General features: G+C 41.6%; 1 protein-coding gene across 11 annotated transcripts in view; it reads left to right on the top strand.

Annotated features, from left to right (window-relative positions):
- Nucleotides 1-20,496, top strand: part of PLEKHA6 (pleckstrin homology domain containing A6) — a 255,653-nt gene that overhangs the window by 188,878 nt on the left and 46,279 nt on the right. For 9 of the 11 annotated variants that reach the window (XM_077295065.1, XM_077295062.1, XM_077295064.1 and 6 more), the window contains 3 exons: nt 14,129-14,200; nt 14,279-14,387; nt 18,588-18,689. In XM_077295065.1, coding sequence (XP_077151180.1) covers nt 14,286-14,387; nt 18,588-18,689 — 204 coding nt within the window. In that variant the 5' untranslated portion in view covers nt 14,129-14,200; nt 14,279-14,285. Of the gene's footprint in view, nt 1-5,560; nt 5,685-14,128; nt 14,201-14,278; nt 14,388-18,587; nt 18,690-20,496 lie in introns of those variants that run through there. The other 2 variants (XM_077295059.1, XM_077295056.1) reach the window with 1 other exon arrangement.

Raw genomic sequence — 20,496 nt, 5'->3', positions numbered from 1 at the left:
TATGGCACAGCTATGGGGCAATTATGAACGGTGCAGAGCACTATGGCACAGCTATGGGGCAATTATGAACGGTGCAGAGCACTATATGGCACAGCTATGGGGCAATAAGGAACGGTGCAGAGCACTATATGGCACAGCTATGGGGCAATTATGAACGGTGCAGAGCACTATATGGCACAGCTTTCTATTGCACAGCTATGGGGCAATAAGGAACGGTGTAGAGCACTATATGGCACAGCTAAGGGGCAATAAGGAACGGTGCAGAGCACTATATGGCACAGCTATGGGGCAATAAGGAACGGTGCAGAGCACTATATGGCACAGCTATGGGGCAATTATGAACGGTGCAGAGCACTATATGGCACAGCTATGGGGCCATAATGAACAGTGCAGAGCACTATATGGCACAGCTATGGGGCAATAATGAACGGTGCAGAGCACTATATGGCACAGCTATGGGGCCATAATGAACAGTGCAGAGCACTATATGGCACAGCTTTCTATGGCACATCTATGGGGCAATAAGGAATGGTGCAGAGCACTATATGGCACAGCTATGGGGCAATAAGGAGCGGTGCAGAGCACTATATGGCACAGCTATGGGGCAATAATGAACGGTGCAGAGCACTATATGGCACAGCTTTCTATTGTACAGCTATGGGGCAATAATGAACGGTGCAGAGCACTATATGGCACAGCTATGGGGCAATAATGAACGGTGCAGAGCAATATATGGCACAGCTTTCTATGGGACAGCTATGGGGCAATAATGAATGGTGCAGAGCACTATATGGCTCAGCTATGGGGCCATAATGAACGGTATGGTGCATCTATTTTTATTTTTGAAATTCACCGGTAGCTGCTGCATTTCCCACCCTAGGCTTATACTCGAGTCAATAAGTTTTCCCAGTTTTTTGTGGCAAAATTAGGGGGGTCGGCTTATACTCGGGTCGGCTTATACTCGAGTATATACGGTATATCCATATTTTTTATTTTTATTCTTTATTTTTTGCATGAATATGGATCCCAGGGCCTGAAGGAGAGTTTCCTCTCCTTCAGACCCTGGGAACCATCCAGGATACCTTCCGATATTTGTGTCCCATTGACTTGTATTGGTATCGGGTATCGGTATCGGCGAGATCCGATATTTTGCCGGTATCGGCCGATCCAATCCGATACCGATACTTTTGAATATCGGAAGGTATCGCTCAACACTACTTGTGACTATCCATCATCCTCTTGATTACATTCCAGAGGTTTTCAATGGGGTTCAGGTCTGGAGATTGGGCTGCTCATGACAGGGTTTTGATGTGGTGGTCTCTTAATTTTTGCCAGAGCTGAATATACTGTGTATATTTTCACTCCTGGCTCTGTGTCTTCTGGTGTTTACTGCTCCTGTTATCCTACATAGCTTGCTGTCCTGGTCCACACTGATCCATTGCTTTTGGTTTGTGTTTCTCACCTTGACCCTTAGTTTAGAAAATCCACCTCACCAGGTGAACCAGTTTGACAGCCTGTCTTAGTATGGCACCCCAGCCATTATCTTACTAACTTTTCTTCTTTTACACTGGTCCCAAAATACACGTTTCCTAGTGTGGCATACAGAGGCAAAACTATGTTGTCAGTTTTCACGTCTATGCCTTTGAATACATCACATGATTCTATTTGCTTTAGCAGCAGATGTTTGGTCACTCAACTTCAGTTTACTCTCCAACCATATGCCTAAGGCTACTTTCACACTTGCATCGGTACGGGCCATCGCTATGCGTCGGCGCGACGTACCGACGCACGTCGTGAAAATTTGGCACGACGTGGGCAGTGGATGTAGTTTTTCAACGCATCCGCTGCCCATTCTAAAGTCCGGGGAGGGGGGGCGGAGTTCCGGCCGTGCATGCGCGGTAGGAAATGGCGCACACGACGTACGAAAAAACGTTCCCTTGAACGTTTTTTCGTGCCGACGGTCTGCCAAAACACGGCGCATCCAGTGCACGACTTACGCGACAGATGGCCATCCGTCATAATCCGTCGCCAATACAAGTCTATGGGAAAATGCAGGATCCTGCATTCAAAAAATGACGGATTGTGACAGAAGCTGAAAAACGCAAGTGTGAAAGTAGCCTATGGGTATGTTTCCATGGTCAGTAAACGCTGTGGGGTTGACGCACCGTACATCCTCAGCGTCCAACCCTCAGTGGCCAGATGATACAGCATAGTGGACGGGATTTCAAGAAATCCCATGCCCACATTGCATGCATCGGCACCCTTGGCTTCCCTGTGGAGACAGACATGCGGCTGGTCTTTCCAGACTGCAGCATGGCTATTTATCTTGTGGAGACGTGAGTCTCCGCATCCGTACAATGTATTGGGTGCAGTGATTCCGCACGGGTCAATGAACACATTGATTCACCTGTGTTCAAAAGCTGGCAGCGCTTTGGACGCAGTGGACATGTGCTGCGTTCAAAGCACTGCCTAATACTGAATGTCTGCACATACTCAGTCTTTTTCAGTTTTTCACTGATAGTTTTACCCAGTGTTATACCATTTAGTACATTAATTATACATGTTGTTTCCTCAGTCCAAGTGCATGACCTTATAATTATCTACAGTACATTAAGCCTCAATTGACATTTATCGGCCCAAAACGCCAGCTTACCTAAATCTCTATGTAATATTAAATTATCCGCAGCTGTATTGATTATCTTGCAGAGCTTAGTATCAGATGCAGATATTGAAATTCTATTCTGCATACCCTCTACAAGATCAGTAATACATATTTAAAAAAAAAAGATGGCCCAATGCTGACCCATGTAGTACACCTGTTAACCCCTTCACTATGAGCCAGCATCTTTCCTGGCAGAGCATAGCTGATTTAATAAACCATCGTGTGCCTTTAACAACTCCGCCCGCTGCTGTTAACCTGTTAAATCCTGCTATCAATCTCACGACAGCGGCATTTGACACACGCCAGCATGGGGGCGCATCGTTCTATGTGCCCGTGACGTGATTGCAGGGCGTCAGTGGGGTGCCTTGACAGCTGGATGTCTTCTAAAGAGCTCCATGCTTGTCATGACAATCCCTCATACACCAATGGTCATATGCTGGCTTATAAGGTTATTTTTAATAAGAAACCCCAGAGTGGCATCTCTTAGAAAAGTCTCAAAGATTTTGCTGACATCCGAGTTTAAACTTACTGGCCTATGGATTCCAGGTTCAGTTTTGACCTCTTTTTGGAATATTGTCAACATATTTGCAATGCGCAGTCCTATGGAACAGACCCTATTATCATGGAATCAATACATATTAGAGTAATGGTCTATCTATGATGGTACTTCTACCTAACGCCCATTATCATCCAGAGCCAGTGATTTATTACTGTGTTCTACAAACACATGTAGAGAAAAGGAGTAGGAATATAACAAGAATAAGGACTTGAAAGTGCAGGCTTGTGGGCCGTGAAAGGTTTTCAAGGTTGTAGCTGTAAGTCAGCAGTGTCAAAAGGAGTGCAGCATTCCACTTTTGGCTGCAAGGAAAGATCTATTATCTGACTTCTAGGTGATTTAACAGATGTTTTGTCCTGACAGTCTCCACTGTCAGGAATTGGTACCAACACAAGACACTTAAGGGGGAGATTTATTAATGAGGTAGTCCAGAAACAGAGAAGCATTGCAGCTTTCTTTTAAAAAAGGCACCACACCTATCTAAATTATTTATTATGCTTGCCTATATAGCGCCTTCATATTCTTCAACGCTTTACATACATTATCATCACTGTCCCCTTTGGGGCTCACAATCTAAATTCCCTATCAGTATGTCTTCGGATTGTGGGAGGAAACCGGAGAACTTGGAGGAAACCCACACAAACACGGGGAGAACATACAAGCTCCTTATAGATGTTGTGGTAACCACAGAGCTATCATTTGTGTATGATTTTACAGCTCCCCCAATTCACTTCAATGGAACTTAGCTGCAATACTGCACTGGTGCCGACAATCTTTTAAGACGTATATTTCTTGTTTGCAGTTTAAGGCCACATACACACGTTGAGTATTTGGTCAGTTTTATACCTCCATATTTTGAATAAGGAAGTTTCAGGGTGCTTTCTTCAGAGAATTCTTAGCCCAATTTGGAATAAGAAGGTTATATAGCCAAAGAACCAAGTATTTCTGATGTTTAATCAGATGATATTTTATTGGCTAAGTAAAATGCTAAATTTTATAAAAGACAATAAACACTTGTTAAAATTAAAAAACAAAACAAAAACACAACACGTTTCGGCCATGTAGGCCTTCATCAGTTGTATTCATTCAGGTTTTTTACCTACGTATTTGTAACCCAAAATCAGGAGTGGGTGATCAATCCAGAAGTGGTGACGTGTTTCTATTATACTTTTGGCTTACAAATACTGAAGTAAGAGACTCACCAAATATTGAACATGTGCACTGTTTCCTGAGTATGCAAATTGCCTCTTTAGAGAGGAAGAGGACTAGAACTGTAGTGCCACCTATTTCCCTAAATGTCATCAGCAAATTGCTTGTTCTTCAGATGATCGGTTGCCTGTTTACACTTCAAGGTTATAGTGAAACAAGCGATTTTTAGGAATACTCATTCACAATAGTCTTGCAGTGTAAATGGACTTTAAAACTAAGTTCCCATAATGAGTTTTTGTAGTTTCTTTTTTACGCTGCATATTTTTGAAAAAATGCAAGTAATCTATTTTACTTAATGATGGGTGCAGAAATGGTGCGGAAAAAAACTTCCCAAAAGCTCATAGTGGGAACTTAGCCTAAGTTAGCATTGCTCGCTGACAATACAGGTGGAACATTGAGGAACCCTCTTGGTAACGAGGGGCTACATACTTCTATCAAGAGACCAATAAGGAGTTTACCTTCCACTTACATTTGGCCGACTGTCATCAGAATTTTATACCCCTAACAAACGGCATGTATATAAAGTTACTTTAATGCTGAGTAAATCCTTTACCTTCCTTATAGCAATCCGTTTTGCTGTTTTAGAGAAATCCAAAGTGGAAATTGTAGACTAATGAGTTGTAGGTGCAGTGGGGTCGGAAATTGCACTTGAATAGGTTTTAATAAGATCTGATGTATTCCAGTATAGAAAAAGATGTATATTTTGCAATTTCATATAATGTTATAAATTATTCCAGATATGACAGTTAAAAATGCAGAATGGAAGAGTTTGTTTTACAAAAAATTCTGCTAGTACTTAACATTCTTGAGTCGGTTCACTTGGAGTCAGTATGACCTGATGAATGGGTTGGATTAATGGGCTCTTATTGCTGAATCAGGAAGATATGGAGAGATAGATCAATAATTACATATGTGGTAATAATACTATGTTTCTCGTGACACTAGAATGGAAAATGCTATTCTTATGGTAGGCAAAGTGTTAAACTGTTATATTTCTCCTCCAGCTCTAATTCTCAGTAGTCTTTAAGCCCCCTTCCATCGATATTGAGGGGCTACAGATCCTTGTATTGTGTGTCTGGAGGGGGATGAACATTCCTGGAGCTATTATTAACTCCAGATGTTTCTTCTCTCAGACTCTGGAATCCGGGAAACACCTTATCTGCTGCAGTGTGTTCCAAAAAATACACTTAGGCTGGTCCTGATGTGAGTGCAACCCGGATAGAAGAGGAGGGGGAGCGTAGAAAAAAGAAAGTTTGTGTGAGTCTCATACCTATATGTAGCAGTTGTTTGTATGTACTAATCTTATAAAATGTATGTCATATTGGAAATATAGTATATGCAGAGAATGCTAGTAACAACATATTATATATTCTGTCACATTTTAATCCTAGTTGTTCTACATGTTTCCCAAGAAAAGTTTTTCAAGATCTTGATCTGCATAGACTTATGTATGAACTTATATTTCATGATATATTCACACCTCTCATGTTCATTGTAGAGAATACACCATATAAAGAAGAAACATGCAAAGTTTTCTGTTACTGCCTATGCCCTGTATCTTACAGGTAATGTATGTTCGCATCTGACCTCCATATAGAGGAGAACGTGGTGAACGACCTACAGATGCTTATTTAAGCTGTTTATGTGGAGCAGAGCATAGCCAGATCCATGATCAGTGAGGATTTGCTTGTTTCTAGCACATGATTTTCGTTTAGGGTGGAACATGTTAATTGAGGCTATCCTAATGCAACCCTATAATGAAAAGATTAAGGTCACAGAAGCCTCAGGATGTGATGGGAATCTACCCCCTGCTGGTAAGCCAGTGACTACACAGCAGATCAACTTTATCAGACGGATAACTGAATTGGAATTGACTGAAAACCTCACATCTGTGTTTTTTTTTATGTCATAGAGACAAAAGTATTGGGACATACGATTTAAACATTGAATTTAGATTCTTCATTCAGTCCCATTGTGAAAGATGTATAAAATTCTACACCTAGCTATGCAGTCTTCCTTTACAAACATTTGTGAAAGAATAGGTAGTCCTAAAGATCTCACCTAATTTCTGTACAGTACTGTAAAAGGATACCATCAATGTAATAAGTCAGTTTATAGAATTTCTCCCCCCCCCAAAACAATGTACCATGAGCTACTGAGTGTTGTTATGGAAAAGTGTAATTGTTTAGCAACCACAGCAATTCTGCCACGGACCCCATAAAGAGTGGGGTTGCCAAGTGCTCGGGCAAAGAGACCTTAATTCATCAAGATTGGCATTTTTTTCCCCGGTCTTGATGAGTAGCCAGGTTGTACCAGACGCTCCAGATTCATTCAGAAGCGCATTGGTGCGCCTGTATAGTGGCATGCACCTCTCCTCGCCACAAATGTTCAGTTCCAGCTGGAGTTAAGATTAGGGGTGTAGTGAACTCCGCTCATCAAGAATTTGATGGGCGATTAAGCCCCCCACCCTGTCCTAGCTCTGCCCACTTTGTTAGAGTTTACTGAAAATGGAGTGAAAACGCTAAAGGTTGCAAAAAAAAATGACCTGGGAACTTCATGGCATGGGTGTCCATTGTTGAGCAACTGTATACAAATCTTACATCATGAGGCAAAATGCCAAAGAATGGGATGGACTGGCGTCTGAAGTGGACTCTGGAGCAGTGAAAACGTGTTCTGCGGAGTGACAAATCACTATTCTGCCTGGCAATCTGATGGACGAGTTTGGGTTTTGTAAATACCAGGAGAACATTCCTTGCCTGACTGCATTGTGCCAACTGTAAGGTTTGCTAGAGGAGACATAATGCCACGGGATCATCTTTCAGGTGTTGGCTTAGGCCCTTTCGTTCCAGTGAAGGGAAATGGTATCGCTTCAGCATACGAATACATTTTAGACAATTGTATGCCTACAACTTTGTGGGAACAGTTTTTGTGGGGCTTTTCAATTTCAGCATAACTGAGCCCCCATGCATGAAGCTAGGTATATAAATGCATAGTTGGGTGAGATTGATGGTGAAGAACTTGACGGGTCCACACAGTGCCCCATCAAACATCTTTGGGATGAACTGCGATGGAAATTGCAAGCCAGGCGTTATCATCCAACACACTGTCTCTGATATCTTGTAGAAGGCCTTCTCAGAAAAGTGGACTTTGTTTTATCTGTGAAGGCGGGCTGACTCCTATGGATTTAGAATTGTCTGTCATGAAAGCTCCTGTAGGTGTAACGTCTAGGTGTCCTAATTAATTTGTCCATATAGCGAATAGCATAATATTGGATTGTTTACAGGATATGGTACATGGGAAATTATTTTAGTACAAATAATTGAGTTGAAATGTCCTTCTAACTGGAACCCATAGTCTTCTCCATCATTGACGCTTTGCAGTAACTCTACTTACTGCAGACTACGGGCACATGGCAGCCTGGTATATGTTTAGCACTGAACACTGACTGCCAAAGCTTATTTCACCTTTCAACTATTTAGCTGCTTATCCCCTACATCAAATGACCTGCCCTGCTCTTATTTATCCCCTGCTTCGTCTTCTTATGTCCATGACACAAGCATGTGCTTTCTTTCCATTTTCCACTTCCAATTCCTAAAGGCAGGAGGCAGCTAGAACATGCTTAAGTTTCGTGTTGGCGGTAGGTACAGGTATGTACAAATTTCCCTTTAACCCCTTCCATTCTTATTTACATATCAAAGACACTTGACCAGCTGGGTTTTTAAGTTTTCATTTATTATCTGTTTTTTCATCATTTATTCAGCACCGTATGAGGGTAGTAGTGCTGCGTTGCAGTATCTACTCCGAAAGAAACAGAACCTCTGATGCCGAGCTTTGGAGAATATTGTATTTTTATTCTGTTCCTCCGCAGTTAAATATTTAATATATGTACTTTGGTTTTCACATTGCTTTTATGCTTAGAGAAGTCTCATTATCATCCACCCTATTGGCATGGGCTAAGGCCATATCAGCCACATGCCTTTTTACTCCCAGCTTTGAAGTGGAAGACGCACATAGATCAGACACAAAGCAAGTCAGGAAACAACGGAAATGGAAAATTCTGAATGGACAAACTGTGTTTATTGTCAGATATATTTAGTCAACTGCTCATTGCGAGGACCTGCTCACCACTGACATGGAAAGGTGATGACATGTCAGACACCAGTGGTTTTTAACTTGCGGATCCTGTTGTTCCCTGACATGTGCAGATTATGTATAGACTTCCAACCACAATTATACAGTGCTCACAAAGTAAAACAATTGAGGGATCAGCCTAGGTTGCATCATTATAGCAGCTGTAAAGATATATAATATATAAGGGTGTACTCGGTGTTGATCTAGTGTGAGACGTCTTCATTACGACTGAAGAACATGCACAATGCACATCTTGTTCATTAGTGGTAAGGACTGGGATTAATGATTCATCCCAGGTGTTGTTCTTGTTTGTTACATTCCTGCCGATTAGAATTTTAATGAACCCGTGAGTTATGGGCATGTAATCCATTCACTTAGAAGAGTGCGGAGATTACTATGAAACTGCTCAAAGACCCTGGTCTATAATATTTATTGCAAGGAATAGCATATACACTCACCGGCCACTTTATTAGGTATACCTGTCCAACTTCTTGTTAACACTTAATTTCTAATCAGCCAATCACATGGCGGCAACTCAGTGCATTTAGGCATGTAGACATGGTCAAGACAATCTCCTGCAGTTCAAACCGAGCATCAGTATGGGGAAGAAAGGTGATTTGAGTGCCTTTGAACGTGGCATGGTTGTTGGTGCCAGAAGGGCTGGTCTGAGTATTTCAGAAACTGCTGATCTACTGGGATTTTCACGCACAACCATCTCTAGGGTTTACAGAGAATGGTCCGAAAAAGAAAAAAAATCCAGTGAGCGGCAGTTCTGTGGGCGGAAATGCCTTGTTGATGCCAGAGGTCAGAGGAGAATGGGCAGACTGGTTCGAGCTGATAGAAAGGCAACAGTGACTCAAATCGCCACCCGTTACAACCAAGGTAGGCCTAAGAGCATCTCTGAACGCACAGTGCGTCGAACTTTGAGGCAGATGGGCTACAGCAGCAGAAGACTACACCGGGTACCACTCCTTTCAGCTAAGAACAGGAAACTGAGGCTACAATTTGTACAAGCTCATCGAAATTGGACAGTAGAAGATTGGAAAAACATTGCTTGGTCTGATGAGTCTCGATTTCTGCTGCGACATTCGGATGGTAGGGTCAGAATTTGGCGTAAACAACATGAAAGCATGGATCCATCCTGCCTTGTATGGAGCATCTTTGGGATGTGCAGCCGACAAATCTGCGGCAACTGTGTGATGCCATCATGTCAATATGGACCAAAATCTCTGAGGAATGCTTCCAGCACCTTGTTGAATCTATGCCACGAAGAATTGAGGCAGTTCTGAAGGCAAAAGGGGGTCCAACCCGTTACTAGCATGGTGTACCTAATAAAGTGGCCGGTGAGTGTATATTAAATGGATTATCTGACTTCATTAAAGGGGTGGTCCTAAAGTAACATTTATTTTAATCCTAAATGACTATTTAATGTCATAATCTAATCTCTTTTCTAATATACTTTAATTAAAAAGTCCCTACGGTTCTCTCACTACACTATCTGTTTTATTTTTTACTATTTCCAGTTTGATGACGCTTCATTAGAGAATCCAAGTGCATGCTGAGAGACTCAAGTTGTCCTCAGGGTCAGGGGCTGCGTAGCCTCTTCCCCCACCCTGAAGCGAGGCATCATCAGTGATGTCCGGGCCTGGGCTAGTCCCCGCTCTACTAAACATGTGTCGGTTATCAATTCCAACGTTTGCTCAGTTACTTGTCACTGTGCAAAATGCTCTTTAAAATGAACCTGTCAGCAGGATTGCGCTCAGTAACCTACAGACAGTGCCAGGTCGGCGCCGTTACACTGATTACAATGATACCTTGGCTGTTGAAATCCGTCTTGTGGTTGTTGTTTAATCCTTATTTTCAGTTTTGGGTTAATGATATGCTCGTGCTCCAGGGCGGCCTGGGTGTGGGGTCTTCATGTGGTGCTCTGACTAGCTATTCGTAATGCAGACTGCTGATAGGTCACTGATCCCTCACTGACCTGCCCCCTAGTTTATCGATACCTGCAACTACGAAGGCGCCATTTTTAAATGGATTTTTTTTGTGGAATATCAGGATAACCTCAAACATATTAATTATATACACGGTACACATGTGATTATGCCGCAGCGCAGGTGCCACAGCTGGCGCCTCTAAGTGGGGTGAAATGGTGAATAAAACACAGTCCAACATTTTGTTTGTTTTTATGGCTATTCAATGTGCAGTAAATTCAGTTAAAGGGAATCTGTCACCTACTTTTTCGTATATAAGGGTACTGTCTCACAGTGGCACTTTTGTCGCTACGACGGTACGATCCGTGACGTTCCAGCGATATCCATACGATATCGCTGTGTCTGACACGCAGCAGCGATCAGGGACCCTGCTGAGAATCGTACGTCGTAGCAGATCGTTTGGAACTTTCTTTCGTCGCTGGATCTCCCGCTGTCATCGTTGGATCGGTGTGTGTGACACCGATCCAACGATGCGTTCGCTTGTAACCAGGGTAAACATCGGGTTACTAAGCGCAGGGCCGCGCTTAGTAACCCGATGTTTACCCTGGTTACCATCGTAAAAGTAAAAAAAAACAAACAGTACATACTCACATTCCGGTGTCCGTCAGGTCCCTTGCAGTCTGCTTCCCGCACTGACTGACTGCCGGCCGTAAAGTAAGAGCAGAGCACAGCGGTGACGTCACCGCTGTGCTCTGCTTTCACTTTACGGCGGCAGTCAGTCAGAGCGGGAAGCAGACTGCAAGGGACCTGACGGACACCGGAATGTGAGTATGTACTGTTTGTTTTTTTTTACTTTTACGATGGTAACCAGGGTAAACATCGGGTTACTAAGCGCGGCCCTGCGCTTAGTAACCCGATGTTTACCCTGGTTACCCGGGGCCTTCGGCATCGTTGGTCGCTGGAGAGCGGTCTGTGTGACAGCTCTCCAGCGACCACACAACGACTTTCCAACGATCACGGCCAGGTCGTATCGCTGGTCGTGATCGTTGGAAAGTTGCAGAGTGTGACAGTACCCTAAGCTTCGGCCACCGCCATCAGGGGCTTATCTATAGCATGCTGTAGATAAGCCCCCGATGTAACCTGAAAGACAAGAAAACAAGTTAGATTATACTCACCCATGTGTGGTCCGGTCCGATGGGTGTCGCGGTCCGGCGCCTCCCATCTTCATACGATGACGTCCTCTTCTTGTCTTCCTGCCGCGGCTCCTGTGCAGGCGTACTGATCTGCCCTGTTGAGGTTAAAGTACTGCAGTGCGCAGGTGTAGGGCCTCTCTGACTTTTCCGGCGCCTGCGCGCTGCCGTACTTTACACTGCCCTCAACAGGGCAAATCAGTACGCCTGCACTGGAGCTGCAACAGGAAGCATAGAAGAGGACGTCATTGCATGAAGATGGGAGGCGCCGGACCCGGCCCTGCGACGCCCATCGGACCGGACCGCCCCTGGGTGAGAATAATATAACCTGTTTTTCTTACCTTTCAGGTTACATTGGGGGCTTATCTACAGCATTACAGAATGCATTACAGAATGCTGTTGATAAGCCCCTGATGGCAGTGGCCGAAGCTTATACACGAAAAATTAGGTGACAGATTCCCTTTAATGATTTAACAATAGAATTCTCCTGGTCAGTACGGTTGTGGCTCTATCAAACTTTAGCTCATTATATATACAATACATATTAGTGGTCAATTTTTTTTTTAATTCTGTAAAAAAAATGTATTTGTGTCATTATTTTCTTAGACTTGTAACTTTTATATTTCTTTGTTGATGGAGTTGTATGAATGCTTGATTTTTGCTCACTGAGCTGTAGTTTTTATTGATACCATTTTGGGGTACAAATGTCCCTTTGATCTCTTTTTATTGCATGTTTTTGGGGGCTGCCTGTAAGAAAGCCATTTGGGCTTTTCAACTTTTTTCTTATTGCTCTGAATTGTATCATCTCATTTTGGTCTGCCTATCATCATTATTACAACTAGATGGTGGCCCGATTCTAACGCATCGGGTATTCTAGAATATGTATAGTAGTATTTAGCACAGCCCACGTAGTATATAGCACAGCCCAGATAGTATATAACATTACAATTGTAGTGTACAGATGGTTGTATGAAAAGATACTAAAGACATCACCATTATATAGAACCAAAGGGTTTATTTTTTAAAAGTAAATAGGGCTGTCCAGGACTATAAAGAGCCTTTCTAAAGATCAATATATCCAGAAAGTTTGCATTACTAATATACTTTGATTACTCTCAGTGTCTTGTTTGCCTAAATGAGCCACAGGTCACACAACTGCACCATTTACATCTCTGTCCTGACACGTCCGCTGGCATTCAGGTCTCCATCGCATCCTAATGCAACATCAGCCATGATAACTGCTCTTATATCTGAGCTTTGTATATGAAATCCAGCTTAGTTAGTAGCCCCCCCCCCCCCTCATAAATAACCTAGAGTCCAATATATTAATGTTTTTAAGTGTATTTTAGTTGTCCTATGTGGTCATTAAAGCAAATTTAAAAAATGGGAAAAACAAGCATTTTACAGCTCTGTGAACTGCATGTCTGAATAAAACCCGAAAATTTACGGGGTCAGGAACTGGGGTGAATGGCCCAGTCTTGAACTAGTTACAGACAAAAATAAAAACGATTTTTACTTTGCACAAAAATCATGCACCATTTTGAAGAATTTGGCCCCAAAAAACAGCAACAAATGCCAGAAGACAAAAAAGACAAGTGACTAACTAGCCTGTTTACACAGGCAGACCGCAGTAAACGATGTGCACTGATAGATACGTAATATGTAGATCTCCCATTGTTCTCAGCAGTGAGAGTCCTGTTTACACAGAACTATGTGCCACTGAGAACAATGATTTTTGTGAGTGATGAGTGAGCGTTTTCCTCATTTATTGGGTGATCGGCAGCCAATTTGCACTAAAAGATTGTGAAGCGAGCGTTTTTTAAGAATGTTCCTTCATGATAACCTTTGTCAGTAAATGCTCCTTTTAGTCTCCACCTTTCTAGCCATGCTCAGAACTGGGAAAAAGTCAGTGAGGGGAGAGAGCCGGGAGAATTGTATCCTGTGATATCAGCTGTGTTAACTGTCATTGTAATCATGTCTGTGATGATAATGAGACTGCTGAAAAGTATTGTGTAGGAATTGTAAGCCTAATATTAAGCTTAGAGGACAGTGTGAAATTTTCAAAATTTCTGTATTGATTTTTTAATGTAGATTGTGATATGGCACATAAATGTGTTTTTGTTTCTTTGTTTTAGTTTTTTTTAACATAAAAACTTGATAAGCAATAGGTAATTCCATAAGACATTCCCGTTAATTTATAGCTAATGTACCGTACTATTTATAAACAAATGAAACCAAGCTAAAATGAAGTCTTCACAAGGCTCTACAGAACATTAAAAAGAAGTGCAAGGGGCTTTGTGTGTATTAATGTGCGGGGGTACAGAGATGTCCTTCTGCAATGCTATATGTGTGTGATTTCCTGTTATGTAGAATTCTGTGACTTGATGCCACTCTCATGTCCTTAAGCTTATTTTTTATATTTATTCATTGACTTTCTTTATTCCTATAGCCACAATGCGCACCTCCGCACCCTCCTGCACCCAGTGACTGGACTGATCCCAAAGAAAACTGGGCGCCTGGGGTGAGTTTGTAATCTGCTTTTGCAGGACTCTGTATGACTGATGTCGGGTTGTAATCCTTGAACTCTGTTTCCCTGCAGATCTGAGATGAGCTCAGAGGCAGGAGGAAAGCGAACTACCAACCTTTCCAACGAAAATTCCTCATTCAGCATGGTTTCTGACACCATTCAAGATGGTCCCACCATAAGGGTGAGGTTATTATTTTCAGAAAATATCTGGTGGTCTTAATTTAACAAGCCGTATTGTAAAGGGGTTAAAAAAAAACTACAATTTTTGAATGCTTTAAAATAAAGAACAGAGTAGTCCTCACTTTATTGACCCCTTGTTGCACTTGTTCTATCTTTTACCGGATCTCTTTTCTTGGCTTCCAGCAATATGCTGCAGCCCATCACTTGAGTTAGCAGTTAGGGTATGTGCACACGTTGCGGATTTTGCTGCGGATCCGCAGTGGATTGGCCGCTGCAGATTTGCAGAAGTTTTCTATGAGTTTACAGTACCGTGTAAACCTATGGAAAACAAAATCTATATGCGCATGCTGTGGAAAAAAACACGCGGAAACGTAGCGTTTATTCTGCAGCATGTCAATTCTTTGTGCGGATTCTGCAGCGGTTTACACCTGCTCCATAGTAGGAATCCGCAGGTGGAATCCGCACAAAAACCGCGGAAAAAAACGCAGTAAATCTGCGGTAATTCCGCAGTAAATCCGCAGTGCGGATTTCCTGCGGATTTACCAAAATCAGTGCGGAAAAACCTGCACACCATTCCGCAATGTGTGCACATACCCTTACAGTACCTCATTGGTGCATGCTGCAGTCAGTGGCTGGTTGCAGCGGTCACATGTCTGTGTGAAAATTCTGTTGCTGGAGACTGGCATGGTACCCAGGAAGCAGTGACATAGGTTTGGTAAGGTGGATATTAGGGCTCATTTAGATGTCTGTTTTTCCATGTATAAGGAGAACTGTCCAAGTTTCATCCAAGTTTGGTCCGAATTTTTCTCAGATGAGAAAAACAAAAAAGGTTTCTCTACTTTTTCCTAGATAGCAGTCCATGAAAATCCGAATGCTGTCTGATTTTTTGTCCACAGACCCTTAGGCTATGTGCACACGTTCAGGATTTCTTGCAGAAAATTCCTGAGAAAAACCAAAAATTTTCTGCAAGAAATCTGCATGCGTTTTTGCCGCGTTTTTGGTGCGTTTTTTTTCCGGACATTTCCCAATGCATTTTATAGTGGGAAATCCGCAAAAAAACCCACAAAATTAGTGAACATGCTGCGTTTTGCGTTTTTTTCGCGGAAAAAAACGCATCATGTGCACAAAAATTGCAGAATTCATTCTAAATGATGGGATGCATATTGTATGCTGTTTTTTGTGGTTTTATAGTGTTTTTATTGCTGAAAAACGCGAAAAAAATGCAAAAAATCAGCAACGTGTGCACACAGCCTTAGACTTGCATTGCCAATTTAGATCTGACACTCGGATTAAGGCCACAGTCACACATTCTGTATTTGGTCAGTATTTTACCTCAGTATATGTAAGCGAAAACCAGGAGAGGGTGATAAATACTGAAGTGGTGATGTGTTTCTATTATACTTTTCCTATGATTGTTCCACTCCTGGTTTTGGCTTACAAATACTGATGTAAAATACTGACCAAATACTGAATGTGTGACCGTGGCTTAATATTGGACATGTCTCCGCAATTTTCCACAGACTATTCAGTCCCTAAAAAAAAACCGGATGTGTGAACAGGTCCATAGACTATATTAGGTACAAGTGCTTTCTATGAAAAACTCCGATAAGAACCCATATGTGAGAAACAGACATCTGAATCAGTTTCTTAATTTATTTCATTCTAAGTTTTTGGTAAAAAATGTCAATATCCATCAACCTACCTCCAGTTTGAAATTCTGGAAGTAATAAGATAGTGATTAAGGGAGAAAAATAGAATAAAATGAATAATAATTTTCATAAATAAATATGTGGCAAATAATACTGCTTTTCTTACTGGTGGTTTAGTTATCGTGTTATTTTTTATCTTTGTAGTCATATATCAGAGATCAGCTCATGCAGTGGGGGTCTTCTTCTAACAGCAGCCAATCAGAATCAGCTGCAGTGTACAATATGGGGGAATACAGATCGGGTTTGAACCTCTGATGAGATTGGAGGCCGATTGGACACTACATTAGACTATCTGTAGAGACTATATTTGTAGCTATGGCTTCAAGCTAAACATGTTCTGACCTACCAATACTGAAGAAAATAAATAGCAGCTAAACCTTTACATCTATTTTTGTAATAGTATCTAAAAGTGTAATGTAAACCCTAAGACATTTATCACTTAAATATTATTTTTCCACTTATTGTACAGTAAGTAATAGATATCCTACTATTTATTTAGGTGATAGATGAAATGGTTTGTGCTGCTGTTTTTTTTCTCTGCGTTGGTGATAAGTATTTTTTACTTTTTGTACTTGGTTTCATAAGCATAGACTGTCAAAATGGAAAAAGGCAAATTATTTTTCGTAACTAAAGAATGGATCTAGCTATCCTCCAAGCAAATTCTACCAACAATGCATGAGCAATTTAGCGATAACCAATGCTTTTTCCAGCATGATGGAGAACAAGTCACAAGGAAGAAGGAATAACTAAGTGGCTCGATGAACTCCGCTTTGAAATATTGGGTCATTGGTCAGGAAAATCCCCAGATCTCAATCCCATTGAGAACCTGTGGCCAAGCCGCAAATAATTCAATAAGAGTATGGGCGGCACGGTGGCTCAGTGGTTAGCACTGCAGAGCTGGAGTCCTGGGTTCAAATCCCACCAAGGACAACATCTGCAAGGAGTTTGTATGTCCTCCCCGTGTTTTCATGGGTTTATTCCGGGTTCTTCGGTTTCCTCTCACATTACAAAGCCATACTGATAGGGAATTTAGATTGTGAGCCCCATCCGGGACAGCGATGATAACGTGTGCAAAACTGTAAAGTGTTGTGGAATATGTTGGTGCTATATAAAAATAAAGATTATTATTATTAAGAGTGAAAACTTTTTAAATGCTTATAACTGTACTTCAATAACCATAGAAACATCCAACTAAAAGATTGAAAAACAGTGGAGCTGCAAACTTCGTGAAAACCAAAATTTGTGCCAGTTGAAACTTTTTCAACTAAATAATAAACGCTTTTGATCACATTTCACCTTATGTTCTGTTTTAACAACATATTGATACTAAACCTTGCCTAACTGTTTCTAATGTGTCGGAAACCAATGGTATCTAAAGCCGTGGCATTTTTTGGCCTTATCTCTAAGTTTGCATTTTATGTTTTGAGTTTTCCACGATAGAGCAAGACTATATATTTGTAGCTAACCATGCTTCCTGGCAAAGGAACAATGAATGTATTTGGTACGAATTTGCAACCTACAATAACAATTGCTGCTATAGTTGGTTCAGTACTCACTTTTTCTAATAACAGAAAAGTTTTAAGATTTACGCATTGGACTGGAGTGCTGTGTTCACATTTTCTTCTTTAAAACATCCATGTGACTTTTACATATCTATAGATGACAATGATAAAACCCTGACTGCCTGCAGCCACCTCTAGAGGGAGCTGCCTGAAACAGATTTATATAACTTCCATTGAATCAAATAATAAATCTGACTTCTGTAAGCTTAAAGAGTTCTTGTCATTAAAGTCCAAAGTGATCATTTTTTGCCCCCATTTTATTCCTTTTGCTCCCCTTATTAATTTTTATTAATTTTTATGGCCTTTATGATAGGGTCGTGAATCACAGTGTAGTTTGGGAGAGGAGCCTAAAACAGCCAGAGAATCCTGCAACACTTTCCTGTAACAACCATAAAAATTAGCCCTAGATAAAAAGACCATATCCCAGGAAGCGTATAGCGTATTATTTTTTAAAAACACACCAAAAAATGATATACTCAGGGGATCAGTGGGAATAAAAGAAGAGCAAAACCTGGCCACTTTTGACGTGATGGCAGGTCCTTTTCAAAGAGTTTCTCCCATACCTCTCACTTTAGCACATCATGTCTACACAACCCTGCTGAGATGTGTGCACGTTCGACAGGTGTCATGCACATGTCCCTTTCATTAGAACATCTTTACAACCCTGGAAGCTGCAAGAGCATTTACATATTGAGATAAGCGTATAGAGAGCGTAATGTTAGAACAGAAATAATTAGCTAAAAAAATCCATTTTCATTGTAATGCAGTTGTGCAACTTGTACTGTATATTTCCCAGCACTAGGACATTATGTATGCCGAACTTCATATACTTATCGTATGGGGTAGAGTAGTGCAGGTGAATTGTTTTTCTGTGTCATATTGTGGTGATCACTAAGAAGATCATGACACAGTATTTCTTGTTTTATCAAGTCTCGACCTTCCAAGAAAGGAATCGCCTTTGGGAAACGCTCTAATTCCATGAAGAGGAATCCAAATGCTGAGGTCACGAAGATAGGCTGGCTATATAAACAGGTGGGTACATTGTGTGGGCAACAATACAAAATATAGTCAATTATTGAGAAACCTACCGTTTTTGCTATGTTCTCACAATTTGGTGCATCTTAATGTTTCAAATTTTCATCCATATTTTTTGTGGTTTTTTTTTCATTGCGTTTTTGAGTGAGTGTTATTTTTACATGCGTTTTTCTTTTGCAGTTTTTTTCTCTTTTTAGTATATTAAGTTTTCAATAAAATTGATTTGTTTTGGAAGTTTCATATTTCTTAGCTTTGATAAAGCTTCATTGATAGATTCATATACAAATCACAAGTGTATTTGCTACATTTCTACAGCATAAATGCAATAAAAGCGCTTATGTGTTCTTATAGGTGCTTATCACAAAATTAGAATATCATCAAAAAGTTAATTTACTTCAGTTCTTCAATACGAAAAGTGAAACTCCTATAATATATAGAGTCATTTACAAACAGAGTGATCTATTTCAGCCAATGAAAACCCAAAAGTCATTATCTCAAAGGCTTCCTAAGCATTTAAAAAGTCCCTTAGTCTGTTTCATTAGGCTCCTCAATCATGGGGAAGACTGCTGACTTGACAGATGTCCAGAAGGCAGTCATTGACACACTCAACAAGGAGGGTAAGCCACAAAAGGTCATTGCTAATGAAGCTGGCTGTTCAGAGTGCTGTATCCAAGCAAATTAATGGAAAGTTGAGTGGAAGGAAAAAGTGTGGTAGAAAAAGGTGCACAAGCAAGCGGGATAACCACAGCCTTGAAAGGATTGTTAAGAAAAGGCCATTCAAAAATTTGGGGCAGATTCACAAGGAGTAGACTGCTGCTGGAGTCATTGCTTCAAGAGCCACCACACACAGAAGTATCCAGCACATGGGCTACAAGTGTCACATTCCTTGTGTCAAGCCACTCATGACCAATAAACAACGCCAGAAGCGTCTTAGGCTACTTTCACACTAGCGTCGTGCACTGCACGTTGCATGCGTCGTTTTGGAGAAAAAACGCATCCTGCAAAAGTGCTTGCAGGATGCGTTTTTTCTCCATAGACTTTTATTAACGATGCAGTGCGACGCATTGCCACACGTCGCAACCATCGTGCGACGGTTGCGTCGTGTTGTGTCGGACCGTCGCCACCAAAAAACGTTGCTTGTAACATTTTTGGTGTGTTGTTCCCGTCTTTTCCGACCGCGCATGCGCAGCCGGAACTCCGCCCTCGCCTCCCTGCACCTCACAATGGGGCAGCGGATGCGTTGAAAAACAGCATCCGCTGCCCCCGTTGTGCGGCGCTTCCACAGCTAGCGTCGGTGCAGCGCATGACTCTAGTGTGAAAGTAGCCTTACCTGGGCCAAGAAGAAAAAGAACTAGACTGTTGCTCAGTGGTCCAAGGTTTTGTTTTCAGATGAAAGTAAATTTTGCATTTCATTTGGAAATCAAGGTCCCAGAGTCTGGAGGAAGAGTGGAGAGGCCATAATCCAAGATGCTTGAGGTCTAGTGTGAAGTTTCCACAATCAGTGATGGTTTGGGGAGCCATGTCATCTGCTGGTGTAGGTCCACTGAGTTTTATCAAGACCAAAGTCAACGGAGCCGTCTACCAGGAAATTTTAGAGCACTTCATGCTTCCCTCCACCGACAAGCTTTTTGGAGATGGAAATTTCATTCTCCAGCAGGACTTGGCACCTGTCCACACTGCCAAAAGTACCAATACCTGGTTTAAAAACAACAGTATCACTGTGCTTGATTGGCCAGCAAACTCGCCTGACCTTAACCCCATAGAGAATCTATGGGGTATTGTCAAGTGGAAGATGAGAGACACC

This window comes from Ranitomeya variabilis, chromosome 3 (genome assembly GCF_051348905.1).
Source record: "Ranitomeya variabilis isolate aRanVar5 chromosome 3, aRanVar5.hap1, whole genome shotgun sequence".
NCBI classification, from domain to species: domain Eukaryota; kingdom Metazoa; phylum Chordata; class Amphibia; order Anura; family Dendrobatidae; genus Ranitomeya; species Ranitomeya variabilis.
The sequence above is the reverse complement of the archived record's forward strand: the minus strand, read 5'-3'. Positions and strand labels throughout refer to the sequence as shown.